The 24380-nt window shown below is 44.5% G+C and overlaps 1 protein-coding gene across 2 annotated transcripts; it reads right to left on the reverse strand.

Annotated features, from left to right (window-relative positions):
- Positions 1-6: 6 nt before the first annotated feature.
- SEC24C (SEC24 homolog C, COPII coat complex component) lies at positions 7-22564 on the reverse strand. Of its 2 annotated transcripts, XM_026504485.3 has the most exons (24): positions 22438-22541; positions 20489-20688; positions 18320-18455; positions 11565-11740; positions 10982-11353; positions 10546-10682; positions 9250-9318; positions 7826-7937; positions 7279-7406; positions 5994-6132; positions 5666-5781; positions 5381-5505; positions 5034-5225; positions 4731-4824; positions 4403-4519; positions 3867-4037; positions 3284-3380; positions 3037-3182; positions 2677-2815; positions 2414-2532; positions 2140-2319; positions 1702-1893; positions 1379-1468; positions 7-1235 (listed from the first exon to the last, which is right to left on the reverse strand). In XM_026504485.3, exons 2-24 carry the CDS (start codon positions 20658-20660, stop codon positions 1095-1097), a joined length of 3360 nt encoding a protein of 1119 aa, XP_026360270.1. In that variant the 5' UTR covers positions 20661-20688; positions 22438-22541; the 3' UTR covers positions 7-1094. The 2 variants fall into 2 exon arrangements, with proteins under 2 accessions (XP_026360270.1, XP_026360272.1); XM_026504487.4 differs by lacking the exon at positions 9250-9318 and having other exon boundaries at positions 22438-22564.
- Positions 22565-24380: the final 1816 nt, after the last annotated feature.

Consider the following 24380-nt stretch of genomic DNA (forward strand, 5'->3'; position numbering starts at 1 on the left):
TAATTGTTACATCTTAATTTATTTTATTTCTTTACAAATTAAAGATGCATTGAAAAATAAACCAATGAAGAGAAATGAGAGGTCCAGAGCAGGGGCATCCCAGGCTGGGAGCAGACAAGCCTGGCCACCATCAAGCCTAGCCCTTGTCTTGCCCCAGCCAGTTCAGGTTGGAAGATAACTGTCAGCCACTCTGTCAATACCAAAGCTTGAGTGGTGTCCTGGCAGGAGAGAACAGAGCTCCAGCCGCCTCTGCCTCTCTCCCCAACAACTCCCAGCTTGGAGAAGTAGTGTTTCCAGTGGGAGCTCAGAGTGGGATAGGGACTGGCTCTGTGAGGTATTGCAAGTTGATGACCAGGCTCCCTACAGAACCATCCAGTGTTGGAGCCTCTCCAGCTGGAAAAGAGGCTGGTACCTCTCCCAGGTCTTAATATACTTTGCAACTCATTTCCCAGGCTCATTCATCTCTGACAATGTGCCTCTATCCACTGAGTGATCACTGATCATTGCAGGAGAGAGAGAAAAGCTAATCAACCACTCTCCCTAACTTTGACTTGGTTGCTGACTTCCAGGCCCGAGAAGGAATGACCAACCACTTCTCTCTCCACCATCTATGGTCTATACCCCAGCTCTTGTGCACCTGTATGTTTCATCCCTAATATAGGAAGTTGTTGATGACACTGAGCTGAATTAGCCCCTCCCCCCTATGGTAACCCTGGGATTCCCACTCCTTCCTGCCTGCCCCTCTCTTCTTGGAGGCTGGTCCAAGGGGACACATAATATTGCCAGAGTCTGGGTGCCTCCAAATCCCCCAACACCGAATCATATACAGTGAACTGAGAAACTACATTCATTACGACAGGATTAGCAGGAAAAGGAGGGTAATGTGAGGGGATAGGGGCACCTTCCATCAGCAGGACATGACAGAGTGGTAGGATACTTGATCCCAGAAAGGTGTCTCCTTATACCTCCCCCACCCCCCAAAGAGACTGAGGTCAGCTTACATGACTTAGATATGGAACTGTTCCAATTTCTCTGCCATCCTGGGGTACTTTCTAGAAGCTGGCCTGGCACCCTATGCCATTTACCCACTTGCTCTAGCTCAGTAGCTGCCGAATTTCCTTGTGCATATGACAGAGAAAGTCCACATAGGATGCTCCCCCGCTCAAGCTCTTGTCTTCCACCAGGAAATGCTTGAACAGCATCTCCAGCTTGTCCTCCTGTTTCACCACGATAAGCTATGGCCAGAAAATAGGGTCATGAGGCAGGGCCAAATGAATTAAACATGTCCTAAAATCCCACTGTCCAATCACATTCCCACCCCCGCCTTCCAGGAGAGGACTTGACAAGGTAAGAAATCCAGGGTTTAGATCAGTGTTACCTTCATGTACCGTGATCTCTGTGCCCTTAAGCTATCGATGAGGCCTCGCACCTTCTTGGACAGCGGATTATCCAGAACTGGGAGAACACTCTGCAACACAAAATTCATTTATCCTTATGGTAAGATACTCTGAGTCCAGTAAAAAATGGGGCAGCACAGATTTATTCATCATCTGAAACAAGCCTGGGAATAATGACAGCACCCTCCCTCCTCTCCAAATGTTCCCTGTTATTAAAGGGGACTACCACAAAAACTTCTCTGGCTCCCACTCATACCACAAAATGCATTTCCACACCCATATCCCCTTGACTCCCTGCCCTCACCAAGCCACTGGTGATCTGACTGAAGGAGGAGACACTGAAGAGGCTCTGGACAACACCTTGTTGGACACTTGCTCCCACCCACAGGAACAGGTTGAGCCCATTCTCCAGCAAATATATATCCCCATTGCTTAGACGCTCTTCAGATGCTCGAACTGCTGGTGGTTCAGTGGCACTCTCAATGGGAGATTTTGTCTAGACAAAAGGAAGGGGACAAAAGGTCATTTACCAAGGACTGTAAGACACATTTGCCCCCCCCCCCCCCAATGAAACTTCAGAAAGCTAAATCTCTCCGTAACTTTTTCAGTGTGAAAATTACATCAGACAATGCAGGTTAAAAACAAATTCACTAGTGTCAGACACAGATAATATTAACCCTTCCCTTCCTCCAATGATGCCCCTTTCTCAGCACACAGTGTCTCATCCACCCCTCAGTCGCACCAGTGGTAGAAGTCGAGGATAAAAGAAGACATTGGTCTCAGCCACATCCATGGAAGTAACCAGCTGTCGGACATAGGCACGGTCATCAGTAGTGACTTCAGCTCCAGGCTGCAGGACATCACTCTTCAACACACAGTTCAGGTAAACTGGGAGTAGCTTCATGCACTCAGGAAGGATCAACTGCAGGGGTTATCAAAATAAAGTTAATGATGATGAACAATCTATCCCAAATTGCAAACATTGTCCCAACAATTCCTCCAGTGTACTTGCCCACCTGTCCTGCAGAAGAGGGGCTGGCACAGTTCTTTCTGTAACAGGCCAGGATCTGAGCACACTGAGTGATCAGAGTATCACGAACAGTCTTCACGGGGCTATTGAGGACCCCCCGGTATGCTGGATGGGAAAGGGAGACAGCACAGTCACTGGCTGGCCACCCCATTGCATCTGCTTTCCTGCCACCACACCTACCTGGGAATGTTGAATCATTAACAAGCACCTTTCAGCCCCAATTCCACTTCACCCTGCCTCTACCCTCACCAAACTTGGCCATGTAGTTGATGAGCGTGTCAGTCTCACAGTTTCGATACAGATCAGCCAGCTGGGTGCAGCAGTTCAGGGCCAGATTGTGGATGCGGAGCCGTCGCTGCCCTGCACAGCTGGTGTAGAGCAGGGCACACTGGGGAAGGGAGAAAGGGAGAACTCATACCCCCTACCAAAGCCCTCTGAAAAACTGCTCCTTTGCTGTATTATTAAGCTAGAAGAAAGACAGGAGCCATCCCCTCCCCAGAATCTTCTAGTCCTCTCCACCCACCTCCTACCCTCTTCCCTCCAGCCTACTTCTAGCCAATACGATGATACTTGACACTTCCTCCCCAGCCCCTGCCTCCCGCCTGCTACCTGCAGGAGGGCTCCACTCTCTTCATTGAGCCGATCGTCATGCTTGAACTCCACAGTCACCGTCTTGTCCCCATCCAGCCCAGCCAGTTCCACATCTGTCGTGTTGCTCATGTAGAAAGCCCCGAAGAAATCTACAGCACGGATACCTGAGGCCACATGGATAAGGTCAGGGCTACAGATAGTACAGGTGCCATTTCCTCCCTCCCAGGTTTAGTCCCCAACCTGCTCTTCTCCAACCAGGACTGACCAGTGCTTGTCCGAACGCGCATCACAGCATCAAAGCCAACAAGCTTCTGTACATCCCGACGCAGGTCACTCAGGAACCGTTCCTGGTCATTCTCCACCTGCAGCCCCCCAGGCCCAGAGTCACATCGCTGACTACATAACAACCTGCAGACTATCTCCCTGCATCCCCTCCACTCTACAAGTTGCTGAATTGTAATAACAATAACAGTGAAGATAGCTTTTAAGCATTTACTATGTGCCCAGTACTACATTAAGTACTTTACATATAACTACTTGATCCTGACGACAAATCTTAATTAAGAAGTATTAAAATCCCGTCTTACAGATAAAGAAACAAAGAAGCAAAAATGGAGTAATTTCTCCTAGGTCATATTGCTGGTGTTCTGGGAGGGCCAGAATAACAACCCAGGACTGATTCCAAGCCCCATGCTCCTCACCACTACCCTTGTGGCTCTCTTCTTTATATTATAGGGTCTTCTCCACCAGGATTCCTATTAATGAGTCAGCAGCTAAAGAGCTGCCCCACGTGTAAGCAGGCATTCCCCGTCCCGCTTCCACCTGCCACCCTGAGTCCCATGCCCTACCTGAAAGCAAGCGTATTTGTAGACAGAGCCACCAGTGAGCTGGGGTACAACAGAGAGTGTGGCCACATCCACATACTGGTTAGGGAAGAGGAAGAGATCTACACAGCAGCCTTGGGCCACACACTCTTTGGCCAGGGTCTGATAGGCACCTGTCTGAGGCTGGAACAGAGTCTGGGAAGCAACAGAAGAAAACATTCAAATATCTCAGCTCTACCCTATTTGAGAACACTATATTTAACATGGGATATTCAAATATATGTAAGATTTCAGATCTACTTCATAGATATTTGCAACAGTAGAACATTCTCTAAAAAAAAAAAAGAAAGAAAAGAAAAGAAATCTATCGAGGGCTTTGGGATGAGATAGGGTAGAGAGGTGTGGGAGCACTGGAGAAAGTTGGCAATCATGGACTTGACATGTGAAAGAGCAGAGTGTCTAGTCCCAGTACCCCTTCAAGAAAGTTGAGTATTGCATTATGAAAAATCACCACCTTCCTCTGTCAGGGAAAGTCCTCCCCCCATCTCCCAATCCCACACCTTCTCCTTGTCTGTGTTGATCAACTTCCTGTCGTCTCTGTTCTTCAGTTTCCCTGGGGCCTCTGCAATGGGCAGGGAGGTATGGAACAGAAACAGCTTCCCTGCACACTCAGCAGCCTAGGAAAGAGAGGACTACTTGTTCATTCTCTCCTTTATTCAGCTATTATTCATTCATCCCTTCCCTCGTCATTTATTCAGTGCCAGTTATGTCAGATATGCTGATTCACTGTTCAATCTTCAATCACTAAATAAAGAGGAGTTATATCCGAGGGTGTAAGATGGTCAGAGGAAAGTGAGGCAGAGGAAGTTGTCAGGGTTCCAGCCTTACCTTTAGAGCCTCCATCCCAGCCTGGATAACTGGGGCAAATACTGTCTCTGTCTCCCTCGTGTCTGCAAACATTTCAGGAATCTGATCCAATAAGCTGAAGAGATAGGTGATGGGAAGGAATCAAAATTGCTATCCACACTCGATTCCTCAGTCCTTAATTCTCTGAAGAATTATGTGGCCCCCTAGACTGAAAACTCCTGAGGCACAGTCCCTGTTCATCTGCTGATCCCTCTGCTCCACTGTCTGGCTTTCTGTGATTGTTTCCACCCCACTCCCACTTTACCTCTATAATCTGGCTCTTACCTGGTGATGACTGCCCGAGACTCACTGACATTGACAAGGAAGCCATCCAGCAGTGGCACAAACATGTCAGCCACATCAGATACAACCATCATCTGTGGCTGGGCCAATGAGCTCTTCACATTGTAGAAGTGGAGCACCTTATTATAGGTGACAAAGCCAACACGGATCGCTGACTCTTCTGCTCCGCCCTCCCTGTAGAAGGTAACATCATTACCCATACTTGCCACCTTCTCCACCAGCCAACTTCATGACCTCAAGCTCTACCTATGGAGTCAACAACCCAGAACCACCCCCACCCCCACCCCAGAGATTATCCAAGGGCAGTGCCTTGTCTCCATAAGTCTCACCTAGGTAGAAAGTCTAACAGTGACTTGAGCTCCTCACAGAGGAGCCTAACAAGACCACTCCTGATGGCATTGTAGGAGACATCAATCATGAAGATGAAGGCAGGAGGGCTGGGGAACTTATTGTTCTGCAAAGGAAGGAAACATTGGGGAGAGAGGGGTATTGGTAAGCAGGCTAGTTGACTAGAGAGAAGGGGACAATGAACGGGTGAGGGAAGTGAACACAGCAATTCTTAGCTGTCTCACTGTCCTCCGCCCACCGCTCCTCCCCATGCTACTTTCCCTTACCTTGCAGTAATCTACAGTGGCCAAGAATTCATAAGAGCCCAGGGATAGCTCAGGACGGTCATAAGCATCCACACGTTTGCCAGTATGATCCAGATGTTGAAAATACTGGGGGGGTACTGTGGGGAGCATGGCAGACTATTACTCAAATGTCCACTCTCAATCTTAGTAAGTCTGGCTCTGGCTGAGCTCACTCTACTGCCCCACATCCCCCTATGTGACCTACTTCCCCATTCCTGAATAAGGGGACCTCACCCATCTAACTAGAAAGAGGATAATGAAGATGCCATACAGAGGAACAACCCCCCGCTCCCAGCCTCTGTGCACATACCATCATTGATACAACTGCAAAAGCAGCACTGGAAGCGCCTCCCTCCCTCAACGAACTGCATGAAGGGACACATGTATGCTTTGCAGCGATTGCAGCGCAAAGGGCCAGATTCCCCATGGTCCACGACATACGGTGAAGCCTGAGGAGCAAAGGGGAGGGGCTCAGACCAAGGAAAGCTACAGTGGGTTGAGACATGTGGCAATAGATGAAGAGCAACGACCTGGAGGGAGGAGGGCAGGGCCAAGACATTTTGCCTGAGGAGGGAGTACAGTGAAGGGGAATGAAGATAAATGATGAGGGTACTGGTCACAGGACTGTCCCCTAAGAGTCCAAATTCTATAGTTCCCTCTTCTTACTCCTCGTCTCCAGAATTCCACTTTTTGAAAGAAAAGAACTGTGAAAGGGGCCCTACCAAATTAGGGGCTGCCATAGGCATATAAGGAGGAAGCCAAAGATTAGCTAGGATTCTCATTTCTGGCCCTGTCTTCAATCCTCTTCACTCTTGCCCTAGGGATCTTAACTCTGCTTCCTTCCCCAGGCAACCATCCATAACACTGATCCTCCCCCATCCCTGGGTTTCTGTGACACCTGCCAACGTCCCAAGTAGATATTATCCTACAGATAAGAGATCAGCAGCCCAGTGTCTAACTATCCCCACTGAGACCCAGAGCAAGACAGAGAGAAGCAGGATATAAACGGAATCTTGAGCTTCCAGTTACAGAGAAATCTACCCTAAATTCAATAAGCTAGGCATATTAACATGAGGGTATCCTACCAAAGCCTGGCAGAGCAGCCAGCAAGCTCGCTCTCTTTTCATGCTGATTTCAGGTACTGAAGTGATAAATCAGGGCCCAAGTCAGGTAAGAGAAGGACTATTGGACTCTAATCTACTTTTTTTCTTATATGCTGTCCTAACATTCCCTAACTGACCTGGGATGATAGGACAGTATAGAAGAAAAACAGGATAACGTACTTGTAATTGTCTGGTGATGACCACGCTATGAGAGGCTTCTGCATTCGGCCATCTCCTCCCCTACAAGTTGGCCCTACCTCTTTACATAGTTTGTTTCCCATACGGATCCAACAATTTCTTGGGCTTTTACCTTCATCCCAACCACACCCATCAGGCATGGGCCCTGGGGCGAAAGCTATTGAAGAGAATACTCTCCCTTCCCGCCCAACCAAGACTTCTGCCATTATGACTGCCAGAATCATTTCTAGGAAGAAGTCGTCTTCCCCCTCTCTTCCTCCCTTTCATTATACTCTAGTCCTTTCCCTGACTTACCTCCTCTGGTGGCAGCCTTGCCAGTGGCTTGATGACAGCTGCCAGGGGCACCTGAGCCTGCTTAGCCATGTCAGATGTGCAAGGGATATTATAGGATGTGCATCGGATGTATCGGGGACTTGCATTCCCTAGAGGAGGTCGAAAACCGGAGTCAGATCAAAGAATCCCTCCAGACACCAGCTATCCACTGCTGATCCACCCCATCACCCCAACAAATGCTAGAGCTGATGGCAGCTTTTCCTCGAGAGACCAAGGAGGGTCTCTGATTAAAGACTGACAAAAGTGGGTGCCTGGGTGGATCAGTCGGTTAAGCATCCGACTCCTGATTTTGGCTCAGGTCATGATCTCACAGTTGAGCCCCATGCTGGGCGGGAGTTTGCCAAGATTCTCTCCCTCTCCCGCTGCTCCCCCCGCCCCCGTGCACACTCCCCACTTTCTCTCTCTCAAATAAATAAATCTTTAAAAAAAAAAAAAAGACAAAAGATTATCCATAAGCTGATAATCTTGGAGAAAAAGCTCTCCAGGGAGGAATTAATACCCTTCTTACCTTGGTCTTTCACCAGGAAGTTGGTGGTGACTAAGGGTGGCACCTGTCCCCGTACTCCAGTAACAAATGGCTCTGAACCCCGGTTGTTCCTGTCATCCTCAATAACCTGAATCTGAGGGAAGAAGTGAAACAAGTGAGGTGACAGAAGAAAGGGCGGTACCAGGTCCTAGAGAGCCAGGAGAAAGAAAGGCTAGAGCTACAGCACGAAACTAGTAATTTGCCAAGAATACCTCATGTACCAGCTCTGCTCTCCTTCGGGAGATCACATAAGATGCTATAATGCCAATCTTCCACTCTACATTCAGCAGCAAAATGCTAGACAGGCAACACTGAACATGGGCTTCTTTATGAATTGCCCTAACCCCCAATCTGTGGTGACCACCCCATTATTCCCACCCCACTCCAGGAAAGCTCCAGGTCTCATCACAAACCTTCCAACATGATCAGATTCTGCTTCCCTCCCCCAGCAAACCCCCCCTCCCCCTCCTCTCACCAAGACACATTCTGAGTCAGAGCAGGAAAACAGACGACAGTAACCATGTAAAAATGAATCTACCTGGAATGACTCTACACTCAATGAAAGTAGAAGGGACGGGGTGAGGAGAGGATTAAACAGAAATGACCAGGTGGGGTGAGGAAGCAGATGCTGCCTTATTTTCAGGTAAGCATCATTGTGTCAATATGCGAGAAGAGGATTAAGTACCCAATCCTTACAAGTGCAATCCTCAGTCCCCCACATTTTGACATTTCCCAGCAAAGGGAAAAAGAAAAAAGATCTTGCAAAGTTGATAATCAAATCTTTGTGTAGGCTGATGACCTTTGGTCAGTCACTTTAAGATGATTTGGTAAAAGCAGAAAAAGTAAAGGGAGAATACGACTCCATATCTCACAGCAGAAAGAGTTGAAGCTTAGAAATAGTATCAGAGCCAAACAGACTCTCCCAATGAGAAAGTAGCCCCCACTTTCCCAAACCAGCAGTTTCTCCAACTGTGAGAAATGCCAATATCCCAAACTTGTACATTAGCAGTCACCTACCCAAAGTTTCTCCACAAGCTGTAGACAAATCGATCCCAAAGGGGCAGAACCTACCACTCCACTTTGTCCTGTTCTATCAAATATCACATGCAGGCTCCTGGAGGACCCAGCAGGACTAAACCAAGGCTTAACATGCCACCTGACCCCACCCTTAGAGCCTGATCTACCACCCCATACTCAAGGCACTGCTAACAGCTTGTCGTTTCATAACATGGTGACTTGAGACATGCACATCCTTCTGGTTTGTAAAAGCGAGGGTCTAGAAGGACTAAGGGAAGAGGACGGAGAGGGATGAACATGGTGGGCGAGGTGAAGATGAGGTCACAGGCATGCATGGGTGGCATTAACACAGGGATAACACGCACACACACATCACCCCCTGCACTTACTGGACTAGGAATGGCATCAGGGTCTATTCTGTGCCTGGTTTTCTGCTGAGGAGGCAGCTCATTGAGTTGCTTTTAGTGTTTTAATAATAAAGGCAGCAGGGGAATACAGGGAGGGAGACAAAAGAACAAGAAGCAGATGTTACTTCTCTTGACCCTGATGAGTTAGACATGAATAGCTGCAGCCCAGCTCATACTGCTGAAATCAGGCCCTCTCTAGATCAGAAATTCCAAGTCTCTCTGGCCCAACACAGAAGCTTTAATGGTTCAGACTATGATGTAGAAAGATAACGGGGCAAACAGGAAGCAAGCAGGGATTTCACAGGGAGGGGCTGAATGGAAGAAATCTTAAGAAGGAGGAAGAGAGATATTCCCTCCAAAACGCCAACCTCCCATCCAAGGACTGTGCTTAAAAAAGCCTTTCCTTATATCGGGCCAGACTCTCCTTCTCCCTGAAGGAGGGGAAAAGGAGAGGCTGCTTAATCCTTGAGGGTCTCTCTTAGCCAACAGGGTCCTTCACCATGGTAATTCCCCAAAGAAAGAGGGAGGAGAACAGAATGGAGTATGACAATGGCTAAGCATGGTGAGGTAACTGACATAGCAAATGTTGTAGACAGAACTATACAGTAGCCCCCACTTAGGAGTACAGTCCCAACCTCTATTCCAAGTAGGATAAGGAAGGCCTGAGGATTCTGATGATGGCTCTAACGGTGAGATTCACCATCTTCCTGGGAAAAGCAGCTTCCCCACACTGCCCTTATAAACTTTAGATCACTTTTCCTCACATACACAGAGGATTCTAGCCAACAAAAGTACTGGAGGTTTCCTCCTAAAACACTGTCCAAGTAGGGACAGAGAGAAACCAATGAGGTTTTTCCTCTCTTAACACCTACCATAAGAGAATTCCCACCAGCTCTACCCATTAAGAAGACTGCTATCCTACCAAATCTATGAGGACAAGACCTGGGTCCAGCCATTACTCCAAGGGCAGAGGTTACCATGCTATGTCCAACAGTCACAGAACGCAGCACGCAACCCAGAGCTCTACTGACACTACTGATCACTCTTGTCTTCCCTTCCTTCCCTGCCCAGCTATGCAGTAGAAGTGCCCCCAAAAGACTTCTGGGGCCTCAAGTTCCAGTTCAAAGAGTCAAAAATTACATTGTAGGTTCTACACGCCTACAAGAAGATGAATGAAAAGGGAAAATAATCAGAAAATGCTAGGCAAACATCTCATCTAGGTTGACTCACTTATCTGGCAGCCGCAAACTCCTTCCCTAGGACCACAGAAGTACTTACAGGGCTTGGGATGGCATCAGGATCCAGGCGCTTAGGAGGCAGTGGTTGAGGAGGCCCAGGTTGACTGCCAAAGGTAGGTGCTCCTGGGTAGGGACTTCCATAATTGGGCTGAGGGCCCCGGGCTGGTCCAAAGGAACCTGAGAGGCAAGGCCACAAGGTTGATAAATTCAAAATCCCCTCCCTATCTCTAAAGGCCTCAGGAAAATGACCAGACTCCTATAAGTGTAGAATTATGAGGTGATAACCATTCGGAGAAAGTCCACCCTATCTGAACTAAAAGAAAAAAGAACGTCTTATAAACCCTACATCCTAGTAATAACACCCTGAAGCTGTCCATCTAGTTCACCACTTAGCAAGCAATACTAAAAGCAAACAAACTAAAACACCTGAATAGCTGAAGCCTCTGGCTCCTAGACAGACCTTGGGAAAAACTCACCATTTTGTTGCAGCTGATAGCCTGGCTGCTGGGAGGAGTGCATAGGTGGTGGTGGTCCTGGGGGCCCAGTCATTTGGGTGCCAGGAGGCAGAGTTTGAGGAGGAGGTGAGGACACATGATTGGGCTGGCTCACTGAGGGCCCCCCAAAACTCTGTCCAGGCAGGAGTGGACCAGTCATCGAAGGCATCCGAGGACCCCCTGAAGCTGGAGACGTGAAGCTGGAGGCCTGTGGTGGGGCAGATCGCTGGGGAGGCTGGGCCCCAAGATGACCCTGGGCCTGGCTGAGGGGAGGAGCCTGGCCCTGAGGATAGGAGCCATACAGACCAGAGTTGGGGAAACTTCCTGAGGCTGAGCCCAGCGATGTTGGTGGGCCTGAGAAGTAGAAGAGGTAGAGTCAGAACCCTAGTCATTTTGCCTTCTTATTCAGTAAATCACTCCCTTTCCACATGAGAGGAGCAGGAATGATTGTCCCATCTGCTGGCACTCAGAAGCACAAGAAAAAAAAGCGATGCAGGTATACCCCAGAATCTGATGCTTTTAAAAAGTAGGGGATAGTAACATTTCTATGGTCATAGCTACTCACCATAGCCCAGCCCCACAGGGGGAAGGGTCGGGGCCACAGCACCACTGATCTGCATTCCGGCCAGCTGAGCAGTCACCTGTGCACTTGTCGGGGGAGGGCCATAGGGCTGGAGCACAGCTGGCTGGCTGACCACAGGGGCCAGTGGGACTGACCCAAAAGGCTGGGACCCAGGGAACCTGTGAAGACAAGGAAGGCAGAGGTGACAAATGGGCTGGGACACCCTTCAAAGTTGGCAAGAGCTCCACATCATACAAGAAACTGTACCGTTCTACAGCATCTTACTGTCATCCTGGGCTCTTTCACGGCTTTGAACTTTTGTATACTTCTAGATATATTATGTTCCTAATGATACACACTATGATTATTCATGGCAGATCTTGGTTTCCATGAGCTTCACTCCATAAACACATGCCAAGCACCCTCAGATCAAATATTTATTAGATTAATCACTTCCTCTGACTTAATCCTTTGTTGAAAAACCACCTCAATAAACAAACAAACAAAACACTTCAGTATTGTAAGCAGAAGGCCTGAAGAAGTTGAAAGGGAAAGTGTGCAGAAGCATTAACACAACAGGCACTTAACAAATGAGGGATCAAACAAATGCAGTTTGTTTAATTTTTAAACCAAAGTACTTTACTACTTTATCCTAGCAAAGGTGTTAGGAGCAGAGTAGGTCGGCTGAGTTCAATATTCTGTACTAATCAGAAAGATGATGCCAACTCTGCCAGACGGGGACTAGAGAAACAGGACATAAACCAGATAGCCTTCTAGCTGTGTTTATCTAGCAAAAGCCTCATTACTTGGATAGCTATACTGGACATTCCTATGGTATTAGATGGCACATTAAAATATAAATACAAAATCATTCCAGTATCATTACATACCAACGAGTAACTGCACTGGTGTTTTATGGTTATATTACTGTAGAAATCTACAACACAGATTATTATACATAACAAGCTCCATATGGGATTTATGAATGAATCAAATTCTTCACAACAATAGTCAGTTACACTGAAATTCTGATTTATTCTTTCTGCTTATTCTGTCTCTACTAAATAACTTGTACTCTATTGTATTTGGTTAGTTCCTATCAGTGTTGCAGTATAACACTTCTTACTCATTCACTCATTCAACTACTATTTTCTGACTATTATGCTAGTGAACCTTACACCTTCCTAAGCTCATTGTTGGGCTTTGCATTTTTTGTTTTCCATACCACCAAACATACTGTCAGCTCCATGGCCAATGCTCATATCTTTGTCAGAATAATTATATTCCATGGTTACTACTCCATTAATATGGATAATACTATCAACTACCCACTGTTACTCCACCGCATGCGCTAGTAATATTATCTGTAAATAGCTTTACAACTTACAAAGCATCTCTAAGTGCTTTAATTTAATCCTCACAGCAAATTGAGGACACAGCAAATAGAAAAGACATGAAGAGTATAAGTAGCAAACCAAGCTAGAACTAGAGCCCAGACCTGATCTTAGTTTAATGTACTTTACTTTTTAATTGTAAAATATAATGGAAATAGAAATAATACACAAAACAAATATGTATTCAATAATTATACAAACACCAATGTAACTAAAAACCAAGTCAAAAAATAGAACACACTAGCACCCAAAGGCCTTGTGTGCCTCTCCTCCGTCACAGCCCTCTTTCTTCTCCCAGAGGTAACTACTTTCCTAGCTTCCTAATAATCATTTCCTTGTCTTTAAAACAATATAGTTCAGGGGTGCCTGGGTGGCTCAGCTGGTTAAGCGTCTGACTCTTGATTTCGGCTCAAGTCATGATCTCAGGGTTGTGAGACAGAGCCCCAGAGCCGGGCCCTGCTCTGGGCCGAGAGATTCTCTCTCTCTCTCTCTGTCCCTCCCCCCTCCCTCTCTAAAACAACAACAACAACAAACCATAGCTCAGTTCTGTCACTTTTTTACACTTTCGTAAACAGAATCACATCATACATAGTCCTTGGGTTTGGCTTCTTTCATTCAACCATGATTATGAAATTCATCTATACTGGCATTGCCTTTCATCACTAAATGTTATTCCACTAAAAAAATATGTCATAATTTACCTAAGTATTTTAATGTAGATGGATATTTAAGTTTTTCTAATTTTTTAATATTACAGATGACGTTGCTATGAACACTCATATACTTGTTTATATATACATGAATTTTTCTAAGAGTGAATTGCCAGATCACAAGGTATGTGTATCATTTTCTTTCTTTTTAAGATTGATTACGCACTTGAAAAACATTTTTTGCTTCTATTACCTTTCTCCTTTCTAGATGTTTGTAGCAGAAGGGTTTTCAGGTTATATTAATCTACTACCCAACTGAAACTCTTTGACTCACTCCAACTAGATGGCTGTCTTCATATCTCACTGAAACCACATTTGTCAATGATGCCAAACCTCACCCAACACAATGATCAATTCTCAGTCCTCATCTTACCTTTCAGCAGCAAATAACACAGCTGATTACTCTCTTGCCTTCCTGAAATACTTTCTTCTCCTAGTTTCAGGATGCCACACTCTCCTGGCTAATCTCCGATATCACTACCGCTCTTTCTCATTGTCTTTTGATGGCCCCTTCTCGGACCTCCTTTTAAAATGCTGGTAAGCTCCAAGGCTCCAAAGCTCAGTTCTCAATTCTGTTTTGTTGTTGTTTTAAGATTTCATGTATTTATTTGTCAGAGAGAGAGAGAGAGCGAGAGAGCACAAGCAGGGGGAGCAGCAGGCAGAGGGAGAAGCAGGCTCCCCACTGAGCAAGGAGACCCATGCAGGACTTGATCCCAGGACCCGGGATCATGACCTGAGCCGAAGGCAAACGCTCAACCAACTGAGCCACTCAGGGGTCCCTTCAATTCTGTTCTTTACTGTCAGTGTTCGCTTTCTAAATGATTTCATCTAGTCCTATGCTATTAAATAACATCTCTATGCTGAAGACTCCCAAATTCTTATAGTCCTGACATCATTCCTCACCTGCAGATTTGTACATACAACTACATATTCAACATCTCTACGTGGTAGCTGGTAGCTTCTTAAACCTATCATGCACAAAATAAAACCCATCAATTCACCCCAAAATCGGCTCCTCCTCAAATATACTTCACCTCAGTAAACAGCACTACTATTTATCCAGTTGCTTAAGCCAGCAGGTTAAAAGACATCCAGGGGCGCCTGGGTGGCATAGCGGTTAAGCGTCTGCCTTCGGCTCAGGGCATGATCCCGGCGTTATGGGATCGAGCCCCACATCAGAATCCTCCACTATGAGCCTGCTTCTTCCTCTCCCACTCCCCCTGCTTGTGTTCCCTCTCTCGCTGGCTGTCTCTATCTCTGTCAAATAAATAAATAAAATCTTTTAAAAAAATAAAAATAAAAAAAAAGACATCCAGACTTATTCTCTCTTATCTCACACCCAATCCTGTTGACTCTACCTGTGAAACATCCCAAATCTCTTTCTCACCACCTCTACCACTACCATCCTAAACCTGAACTACCACAACAACCTCTTAACAGGATTCCCTACTTCTACTCTTGAATCCATCAAAGTCACCTCTTTTTAAAAATAAGTATATTTTTTTAAATTAGAGAATGAGGAGAGTATATGCAAAATTTTAAAAAGATACTGTTTTTCATAATCACATTTGTGATAGCGTTAGTACTATCATACTGAGACTGTTGCATATAAGGCATAAAATAAATGAGAAATTATGGCATATTTCAATATTCTAGTTCTATCATCCCCATGGCCTCAAGAAAAAGAAGAGATGGGGGCGCCTGGGTGGCTCAGTTAGTTGAGCATCTGGCTCTTGCTTTCGGCTGAGGTCATGATTTCCAGGTGTCTGGCTCCATGCTCGGCAGGGGGTCTGCTTGGGGATTCTCTCCCTCTGCCCCTCCGCCTCATTCGCTCACACACGCTCTCCCTCAAATAGATCAATAAATCTTAAAAAAAAAAAAAAAAAAAAGAGAGAGATACAGATATAATAGAGAGGGTAAGTGAAGGCTTTGTAGTCTTGAATTTGAATTGGATGTACAAACTTAAACTAATGAGGTATTTTATCTTTATATATGTACATATGCCATTTCTTAGCTATGTCCACTGAAAAGGGCCAGAAATGACCAATCCAGGTAGTTATGAACATGCCTAGTGCCCAGATTACAGCCACAAAATGTCATTTCTCACCAACAAAATAAAGGATTTCTTGGAAAAATGGCTAATTCCTGGTCTGGGGTTTAAAATATTCCAGATGATCCTAGAACATCTTATCATACCCAAAGATTATTAGGGTCATGTCAAAAGTACTCAGGAGTCAACTTCAAGAGACTCCCATTGGTCAAAGGTGGGACACTCTAAACGTCAATAATGATAATAACTGCAGCAGACTGAAACCCAGCAAATATGTTTAAATTCATAAATTCAGAATAACATTAAAAAGGAAGAATTGGGAGGCACCTGGGGGCACATTCAGTTAAGCGCCTGACTTGGTTTCAGCTCATGATCTCAGGGCCATGAGACTGAGCCCAGCAACGGCTCTGTGCTCAGTGGGGGGTCTGTTTAGAGTTTCTTTCTCCCTCTCCCCTGTCCCTTGCCCACCATGCACTCACACACTCTCTCTCTAATAAATAAATAAATCATTTTTTAAAAAAGGGGGAGAATTGGTCACCTTCAGTAGATTAGAGACGACCGATTCATTCCCTTATAAACTGGTAAATAAAGGTAAATGAATTGCCCAAGTGGTAACCAAATAACACATGAGGAGAAATCTCAATGGTATTCAAACAACAAATAAATGAAAAACAAAAGAATTAAAAAGTATCACCATTGTGTAAACCCAAGGAATTCATATACATATGTATTAATAAGCACCAACAACTACTAACGCAAAACTGCTATCACAAAAAAAAAAACGCAAGATATTAAGAAAACAAGTCTCTGCACCCAGCTGCCAAGTGGCAGAGAATACAGAGAAAAGAGGAACATGTTGAACTGTAACATGAATTTGCAACCAGGACAATCCAGACTGTAGGAAACTCTTCAGCTTCAGTTCTTCAACAGATAAACAGAAAGAAAAAGAAAGAGGTAGAGAGGGAACCTTATAGACTTAAAAGACACATTAAGTTGTTGTTGTTGTTTTTAAATAGGCAATATTAAACCGTTGTGTCTAGGGATGTACATTTGGGTGTAAACTGTTTTTAAAAACACAAGAGAGTTATTACTATAAGAATCAGGATAATCATTACTTATGGGGATAAGGAGAGAGTTATGACTGAACTAAGGCACACGGAAGGGGCTTTTGGGGTGTGTAGCAGCGTTCTATTTCTTCATCTGGGTTGTAGTTACAAGGGGCTTCCCTTTATAATAATTTACTAAGCCATACATTTGTTTTGTATGGGGTTTGTAATATGCATTTTATATTACAATGAAAAGACCCACTTCATAAATGAACAAACGAACAAATAAACACAAACATGTTACTCCCCAGCTTAAAACTCTCCAATGGCTTCTCACTGCAACTAAAATCAAATTTACACTTCTTACTATGGCTTACAAAGCACTACATGATATGGCTCTTGCCTATATTCCTATCTCATCTCTTCCACGCTCCAGTCTGCTCTAGCCACACTGGCCATCTTGCTCTTCCTTCACATCCACCAATTAACTTGTTGTTCCCTCTACCCAAGACACTCTTCTCCCTTCTTCGGATAGCTGCCTTCATCATTCCAGAGGTTTCAAATATCACTTCAGAGAGGCTTTCCTTGACCAATGTATTTAAAACGGCTCCCTACCTCCTCACCAGGCATTCTGCGTATCCTTACTCTGTTTCATTTCTTAGTTATATTTGTCTACTTGTTATCCTTTGTGTACTCCACTAGATTATAAGTTCCATCAGGGCAGAGATTTGGTCTGTTTTGTTTACTGCTTTATCTCCAACCTCTAGAACAACAGCCAACACATAATAAGACAAAATAAGTATTTTTGAGTAGATGAATGAATGAATGAATTCCCTATACTGCATCTCAGTGTTTTCCAACACACAAAGTTAGGGAGCGTTTCCCAGGCTCTTTCTCCATACTAACATTCTATGCTAAAAATGTAATTCTGGACACTCAATAAAAATGCCAGAAAGTGACTCTTCCATTACCACACACCCTACTCACAGTAATACTTTATTCTTTGTTTACCAAGAAACAAACAACAGTCCAACAGAGATGACTGCCTTCCTTTAATGGTCTTCCATACAAAGACAGGTATTTCTTGGATCAAGTACCACCAAAGTTTTTATCATTTATGTGGTTTTTCTTTGAGCATCTTTCCTTTCATAACTGATCACACCCAAACTTAACCAATAAGTCCTACTAACTGCCTGATCGAGAGAAAAAGAAGTCAGATGAGACATAAATCTAAGATCCCTTTTTCCAGTTTCTCCCTGAGGATAGGTTTGGTAGGACTGCAACAATTATTGAAGATAATATGCCTAGTCAAGCTCAAGTTCACAGAAAGAAAAAATACACAAAAGAACTTAGGTACAAAGATGGGTTAATGATCTACAGAGTGGACAATAGCAGCACCTGTAACCTGGAAAAATGAAAACAAAATACAAAAAAGTGGAGGGAAGAGAAAAGAGGATCTAAGAGAAAGGCAAATAAAGAAGAAGAGGAAACGGGCCCTCATTCATTCCTAATTCTTCTAGTTTCATCAGACCTATTTAAGGTTGACCCAAGTACATACCTCTGCATCTGAACAGTTGAGCTTGGCCCATTCTGTACATCTCCTTGGCCAAACTGGCCATATGCAGCCTGGCCACAAGGGGCCTGTGCTGTTGAGGCTGGAGGTGCCTCTGAAGAAGGTGGGGCTCTTGACACACCTGAGGGTAAAGGACAGAAACTAAATGATTGGGAAATAACTTTCTTCTCCACCCTGAGCAAGGAATGTAAAGCAAGGATAAATAAGCTCAGACCTTCGTTGGCCCAATACTACAACTTTGCAACCAAAAGCATACCATGAACATGCAACTCTAGTTACACCAGATTCTGAACTTGGATTACCAGAGTGTCTCCACTCTCCCAGACAGATATACTACAGGTGAAGCTGTAACCAGAGCTACAAGAATGTTGAGGCTTCCTGTGATCACCATACACTCTCACTCAATCCAGGTCAGTCTAATGTTCTTACCCTAGACAAAAAGTCAACTCTTCAAAAAAAAAAAAAAAAAAGATTTTATTTTTAAATAATCTCTATAACCAACACAGGGCTCAAACTCACAACCCCAAGATCAAGAGTCGTATGCTCCACCAACTTAGCCAGGTAGGCACCCCAAAAAGTCAACTCTTAAGGAAAAGATCTGACTCCAGAACTCAGAAACTGAGAGCATATGAGAAAGTTGATGCAGAAGATGATCAAGTAATATACTGAACTAGATTATAAAGAATGGCTCCTCTTGGGGAGACCATTCTGTCAACCTCTTTTTCGTATATTCTAATTATCTTAACCATCTTCTTTTCATCCACTTCTAAGTGTTGATGCTCCCAATAACACATGGCTCAGGAAAGTGTTCTCACAGTTTGGAGATTTTGCCCAGTGCTTCAGTCAAGACAACTGATTTGTCCTCCCATTACTGCCACCACCTTTGTCTTCACAAAAGCTGTACACCATCCTTTTGCTCATCAGAGATGCATCAAAGCTATTTCTACTACCCCCAACCGTCCTTTCTGCACAGCATCCCCAACCATCCTTTTCACATGAAATGCAGGGAATTAGTAAGTTGGCACATCGCTTTGGAAATGTTGCTGACCCCTGTTCAAACAATTGTGTGTTTTTTTTTGTTGTTGTTCTGTTCCTCAGTAGAGATTAGACAATTTAGAACCTGCCTACAGGTTAATTAATCTGAACCTGCTCACTAGCTATCACAGAACCAGACACATTTTCCTTTCAATAACAAAGCTTCCTCTTGAGGCAATGCCAAACTCCATTCTGATAAGCCAGGACTTGAGAGATCAGAGGTGGACTCTGTCCAGCCAAAGTCTCAACCCAGAATAAGGCTCTTCCAAAGACCTGAGACCTACTCTCACCACTTTACAAAGTTTGTTCTCAAAATTATAATTAAAATGGTAATACTTCATTCATTTCCCAAATCTTACTTATGCCTCCTGGGTGCCTTCTTTTCCCCATATCCCTGTATGGAATTTACTATCTTAAAAAGCATAAAATGTTTGGTGTACCCTAAGTTTTCAGTTAGCTTGATCAAAGATCTACTATTAGCCATTTTCCAAAAAGCCATATGGACAATCTGTAGGGTACCAGCTGCTCTTCTTGGAAAAGTAACATAAAAGCCAAACACTGATCCTAAAGCAGCACCAGATTAGTCTTCTCTTATTGCCCTGATATTATGGATCTCTAAGAAGCAGATGAAACTCAAGCAAAAGCAAAGAATATGAGCAGAAAAATAGAAGAAGCACACAAACACCACACTTTTTATCCATGAATTAGTTTCCCTGTCACAGGGTCATTTATAGATAGAACCATTAATCCAATGAGAAGCATCATCAATATATATGAGGAACAAGTGATTTCAGGGAGACTCTAGGTCAACAGGAAATATTCAATCCTTTCCATCCAGCTGTGAACAAAGCAGGCAATTGAGGCTGTAAGGGTGACACTCACATGCAGTGAACTGCCACTGAAACTGAAAAATGTACTTCCACTAGATGTCTTAAAGCAGAACTTATGTAAAAACAGGGAAGGGAAGACTGCCCACAAAGTTCTCAGTGACTGAGAGTCAGAGTTATGTTCCTCAAGCCCAGCCAGCCCAACTCTCTAGGGAGCTTAGGTAGGGCAATACCACCCAACCTGAACACTAATGATTCCCCTCCTTAACTCAAAGGAAACTTGGAAACATACCTGGGGGAGGTGTTTGCTGATAGCCTGGTACTGGGCCATTGTAGGCTCCATAGGGAGTTGGGGGGGCTGTGGACCCTGGTTGCCCACCATAGCTGGATTGATGATACCCTGGGTAGACAGGCTGGGGCTGCCCAAATGGCGGCACAGGTGGAGCTGACTGGTTGACGTTCATTATGAGTGCATCCCCAACTTGGTCTCACCTAAAAGATGAAAGAGAAGAGAGAAATTAGTCAAAATCAACTTTCTAAAGACAGAGCAACTATACAGGGTAGGAAGTAGACATAAAAAAGGACTGACCTTATCAGGCAGTTATCAGCCTAATTGTTCCCATACTACCACAGGATCTTTTAATTTTCTGCCCCAGCCAGTAGCCAGATTACCTCCTCAAAGTAAAGATTTGTTACTATGAACCCCATGCTTTGTCACTGCCAAGAGGGTATAAACTTCAACTTTAGACAGGCCCAATGGAATGGGGCAAACAGCAAACAGCCTCCATTCCCCAGTGGTAATGATTTCTAGTGTCTGGTCACATAAGGAGTCCTGCCAGTGATGAACTACTGTGATGTTATAAGTAAATGAAAGTGTTCCCACTTCCCATTCATTCACTCTAGCATGGATTCATTCAACAAACACTGAATACCCTCTAATGTGCTAGTTATTTTTAATCACTCAGGGTACACATATAAAACAGATCAGCTAAATCCCCTCCTCCTCAAAAGACAAACTTTAGAGTAACTGATTAGAAATGAAATTCTTTGGCTGAACTGCAGTAATTCAAATGCTATTCCATTCCCAGTCTTCCCACCAAAAGAATGTATGGATTTGAGAACTGAAGCATTAAAATCATTAAATGTAAAGGACACCCAAAAACTCTAGCAAGGTACCAGACTCTATCAAGAGCAGGCCAGGCATAAAAACTTTACACAATAACCTAGGAAAACAGTTCAGGGATCAATGACAAAGCTAGATTTCATGTAAAAAGATCATTCATCTAACCTTCAAGCAGAGGAAATAGGAGTATTCCAAATCTCATGCATTTCTCCAACTATTCTGTTTCTGCTTTCCTTACATGTCTATCATGAATCTAGGCCACCACTAAAGTTATTACAATCTTGCCCAGCAACAGAGGAATGAATTAGAGGGCCTTTCCCAGGACCTTCTAAGACAAGACTATCTAATCACATCTAAACAGCCTGATCATTCCAACTCCTCTATAGACAGATGGGGCACAAGAAGCAGGAGAGTTCACAGCTGCTGCAGTAGAACAATGGGCCTCTCCCATTTGCTAGTGAGGGTCATCTTGATTATAGAAAAGCTGGGCTGCTTCTGGACTAGAATTCTTTAATCTTACAGCCATCCCAGGAACTGTTCTTCCAAGTCCTAAACCTTGCAAAGGTCACAACACTAAGCATGACAAATGACCCCTTCCCCTGTATCTTCCTGAAGTCAGTGTGGGGGCGGGGGGCGGAGGAAAGGAGCTTCTTCGCCAGGAAATAATCTCACACCCAAGAGTTTAGAGTAAGGCTTAAGTCTGGACTCCATTCTGGGTAGACAGCCCAGGGTGACAACCCAGGGGGCGGGGCAAGCTTCCTAGAACTCTGAAAGTAGTCGAGCTTGTGGAGGCTGGGAGCGCCGGGGATCAAGACCAAGAAGCCAAACTAGCTTCTCGGGCCACGACGAGAGGGCTGGTCCATTAAGCATGGAGATCGAGCGTCTTGCGCCCTTCAACAGGCTCGGGGCAGGAAGCGGGAGCCGGAATCTGGGCCGGGAGGAGAGAAGGGAGGGTCTAGAACTGATCCAGGATTGTGGATGCGTGAGGTGAGGGTCTCTCCCCGTGCCCCGCCCCCAGGCTCCTCCCTTCCTTCTCAGACCGGACCCCGATCAGGCCAGTGATACCCTGGCCTCTCCCCTGCTTTCCTATCCACCAACCTCCCGATGCCACTCCTCACCCGGCTCCAGATCCAGGTTCGACTTCGTTCCTAACGTCAAGGATCCCAGGCCCAACTTCCGGTTCCGAGGGGGCCGGAGCGTCGTCCCCGGAAGTTCCTCCCCACGCCCCGGGGCCGGACCCTCCTTCTGCCACGTCTGCAGTAGACGCGAGCTCAAGAACCCGGATGCCGCGCATGCGCCATTCCCCTTTCCCATCATGGCTGCCTCCTTCGAGGCTTCGCAGATTCTTATGCATTAACGCCTTTCATTTTCCTCTAGATGTTCTGGTCACTTTACGGTCCCACTAACTGAGATGCGATCGAGAGGGCTAGGTCAAATTATCTTTTAGTAATGCCCCACGATCCTCCTATGACACATTAGTGACCTCTGATCTAGAGTCCTGTAGCCACTTCCTCCTGACCCCTGACCCCATTGATTTCTGTCTCCGAAGTTGCTTTCACTTGTGACTTTTGCTGGTTATGAGATTACCGAACGTATTATAATAAAGGGTACTAACTCTGCTTTCAGGCTTCATGTGTTCGAGTTCTCGTTCTGCAGCTTACCAGCTTGGGCAGCTATCTCTGCCTTAGTTTCAGTTTCTTTCATGCGTAAAATGGCAGAGAATACTAAATGCCCTTCTAATAGCTTGTTGAGAGGATGAAATTAGACAAGTCACATAGATTGCCTGGCACCACAGCAATCACTCAGTAAATGTCAGATGTTATTAATTAAACATTTTTTTAAGATTTTATTTATTTATTCGACAGAGATAGAGACAGCCAGCGAGAGAGGGAACACAAGTACGGGGAGTGGGAGAGGTAGAAGCAGGCTCATAGCAGAGGAGCCTGATGTGGGGCTCGATCCCATAACGCCGGGATCACACCCTGAGCCGAAGGCAGACGCTTAACCGCTGTGCCACCCAGGCGCCCCTAGTTAAACATTTTTATACAGTGGCTTAGTTCAGATGCAGAGCTCTTCCACAGAGCCTGATGATCTCTGCACTCAGAATGTCCCCAGCCTGTTGGAAGAGCTACAATTCCTGGAGTAATTATTATCCCATTTAATGAATAACAGTATGGTAGCTAATACTTCTAGGATTTTTTTAAAAAACATACATAACCCCACTTAATCCTTTCAATAATAGTTATTCATTTAACAATTTTTTTATTTTTATTTTTAAAATTTTTTTTAGCACTGCTGTGTTCCAAGCCATGTTCTTGGTTCTGGGAATACAGTAGTAAACGAAAGTTCTTCCTCTCCTGTGATTGACAGTAACAGTTATTCTGAGGCATGGAGTGGTTCATTCATTGAAAAAAATTGCATTTCTCGTCTGTGCTGAAAGCTTTATTAGGCATTGAGCGTGCTTTAGTAAGCAGGCCAATTATTCCTGTCCTCAAGAGTTTATAGTCGAGGTCAGTGGTTCTCCAAGTGTGATCCTGGGATCAAGAGTATCAGTATCACCTGGGAACCTGTTAGAAGCACAAATATTAGACCTACCCTAGACATATTGAATCAGAAATTTGGGAGGTGAAACCCAGCAAGCCAAGGTTTTAAGTCCTCCAGATAATTCCATAGCATACTGAAGATTGAGACCCACTAGTTTAGATTAGTAATTTGCCAAATTCAATTAACATTTGTTGAGCACCTGTCCTAGACTGTGCCATTTGCTAAGTGTTTTCACATAATTTATCCCACTTAACTCTCGTATTAGCATAGGAAAAATATTTATTATATTTATAAATATATATTATATGTAATATAAGATATAAATATATTAGTAAATTACTTCATTACACATTTAATCCTGTATATGTTACTATATGTAATTAATATATATTACATGTACATATATTACTATATGTAATTAAATTAATTACTATATGTATTAAATATATAAAATATATTAGTAGATTATTTCATTACACAATCATCTAATCCTATATACACTGTCTTATTTTAGGGA

This window comes from Ursus arctos, unplaced genomic scaffold (assembly GCF_023065955.2).
Source record: "Ursus arctos isolate Adak ecotype North America unplaced genomic scaffold, UrsArc2.0 scaffold_7, whole genome shotgun sequence".
NCBI classification, from domain to species: domain Eukaryota; kingdom Metazoa; phylum Chordata; class Mammalia; order Carnivora; family Ursidae; genus Ursus; species Ursus arctos.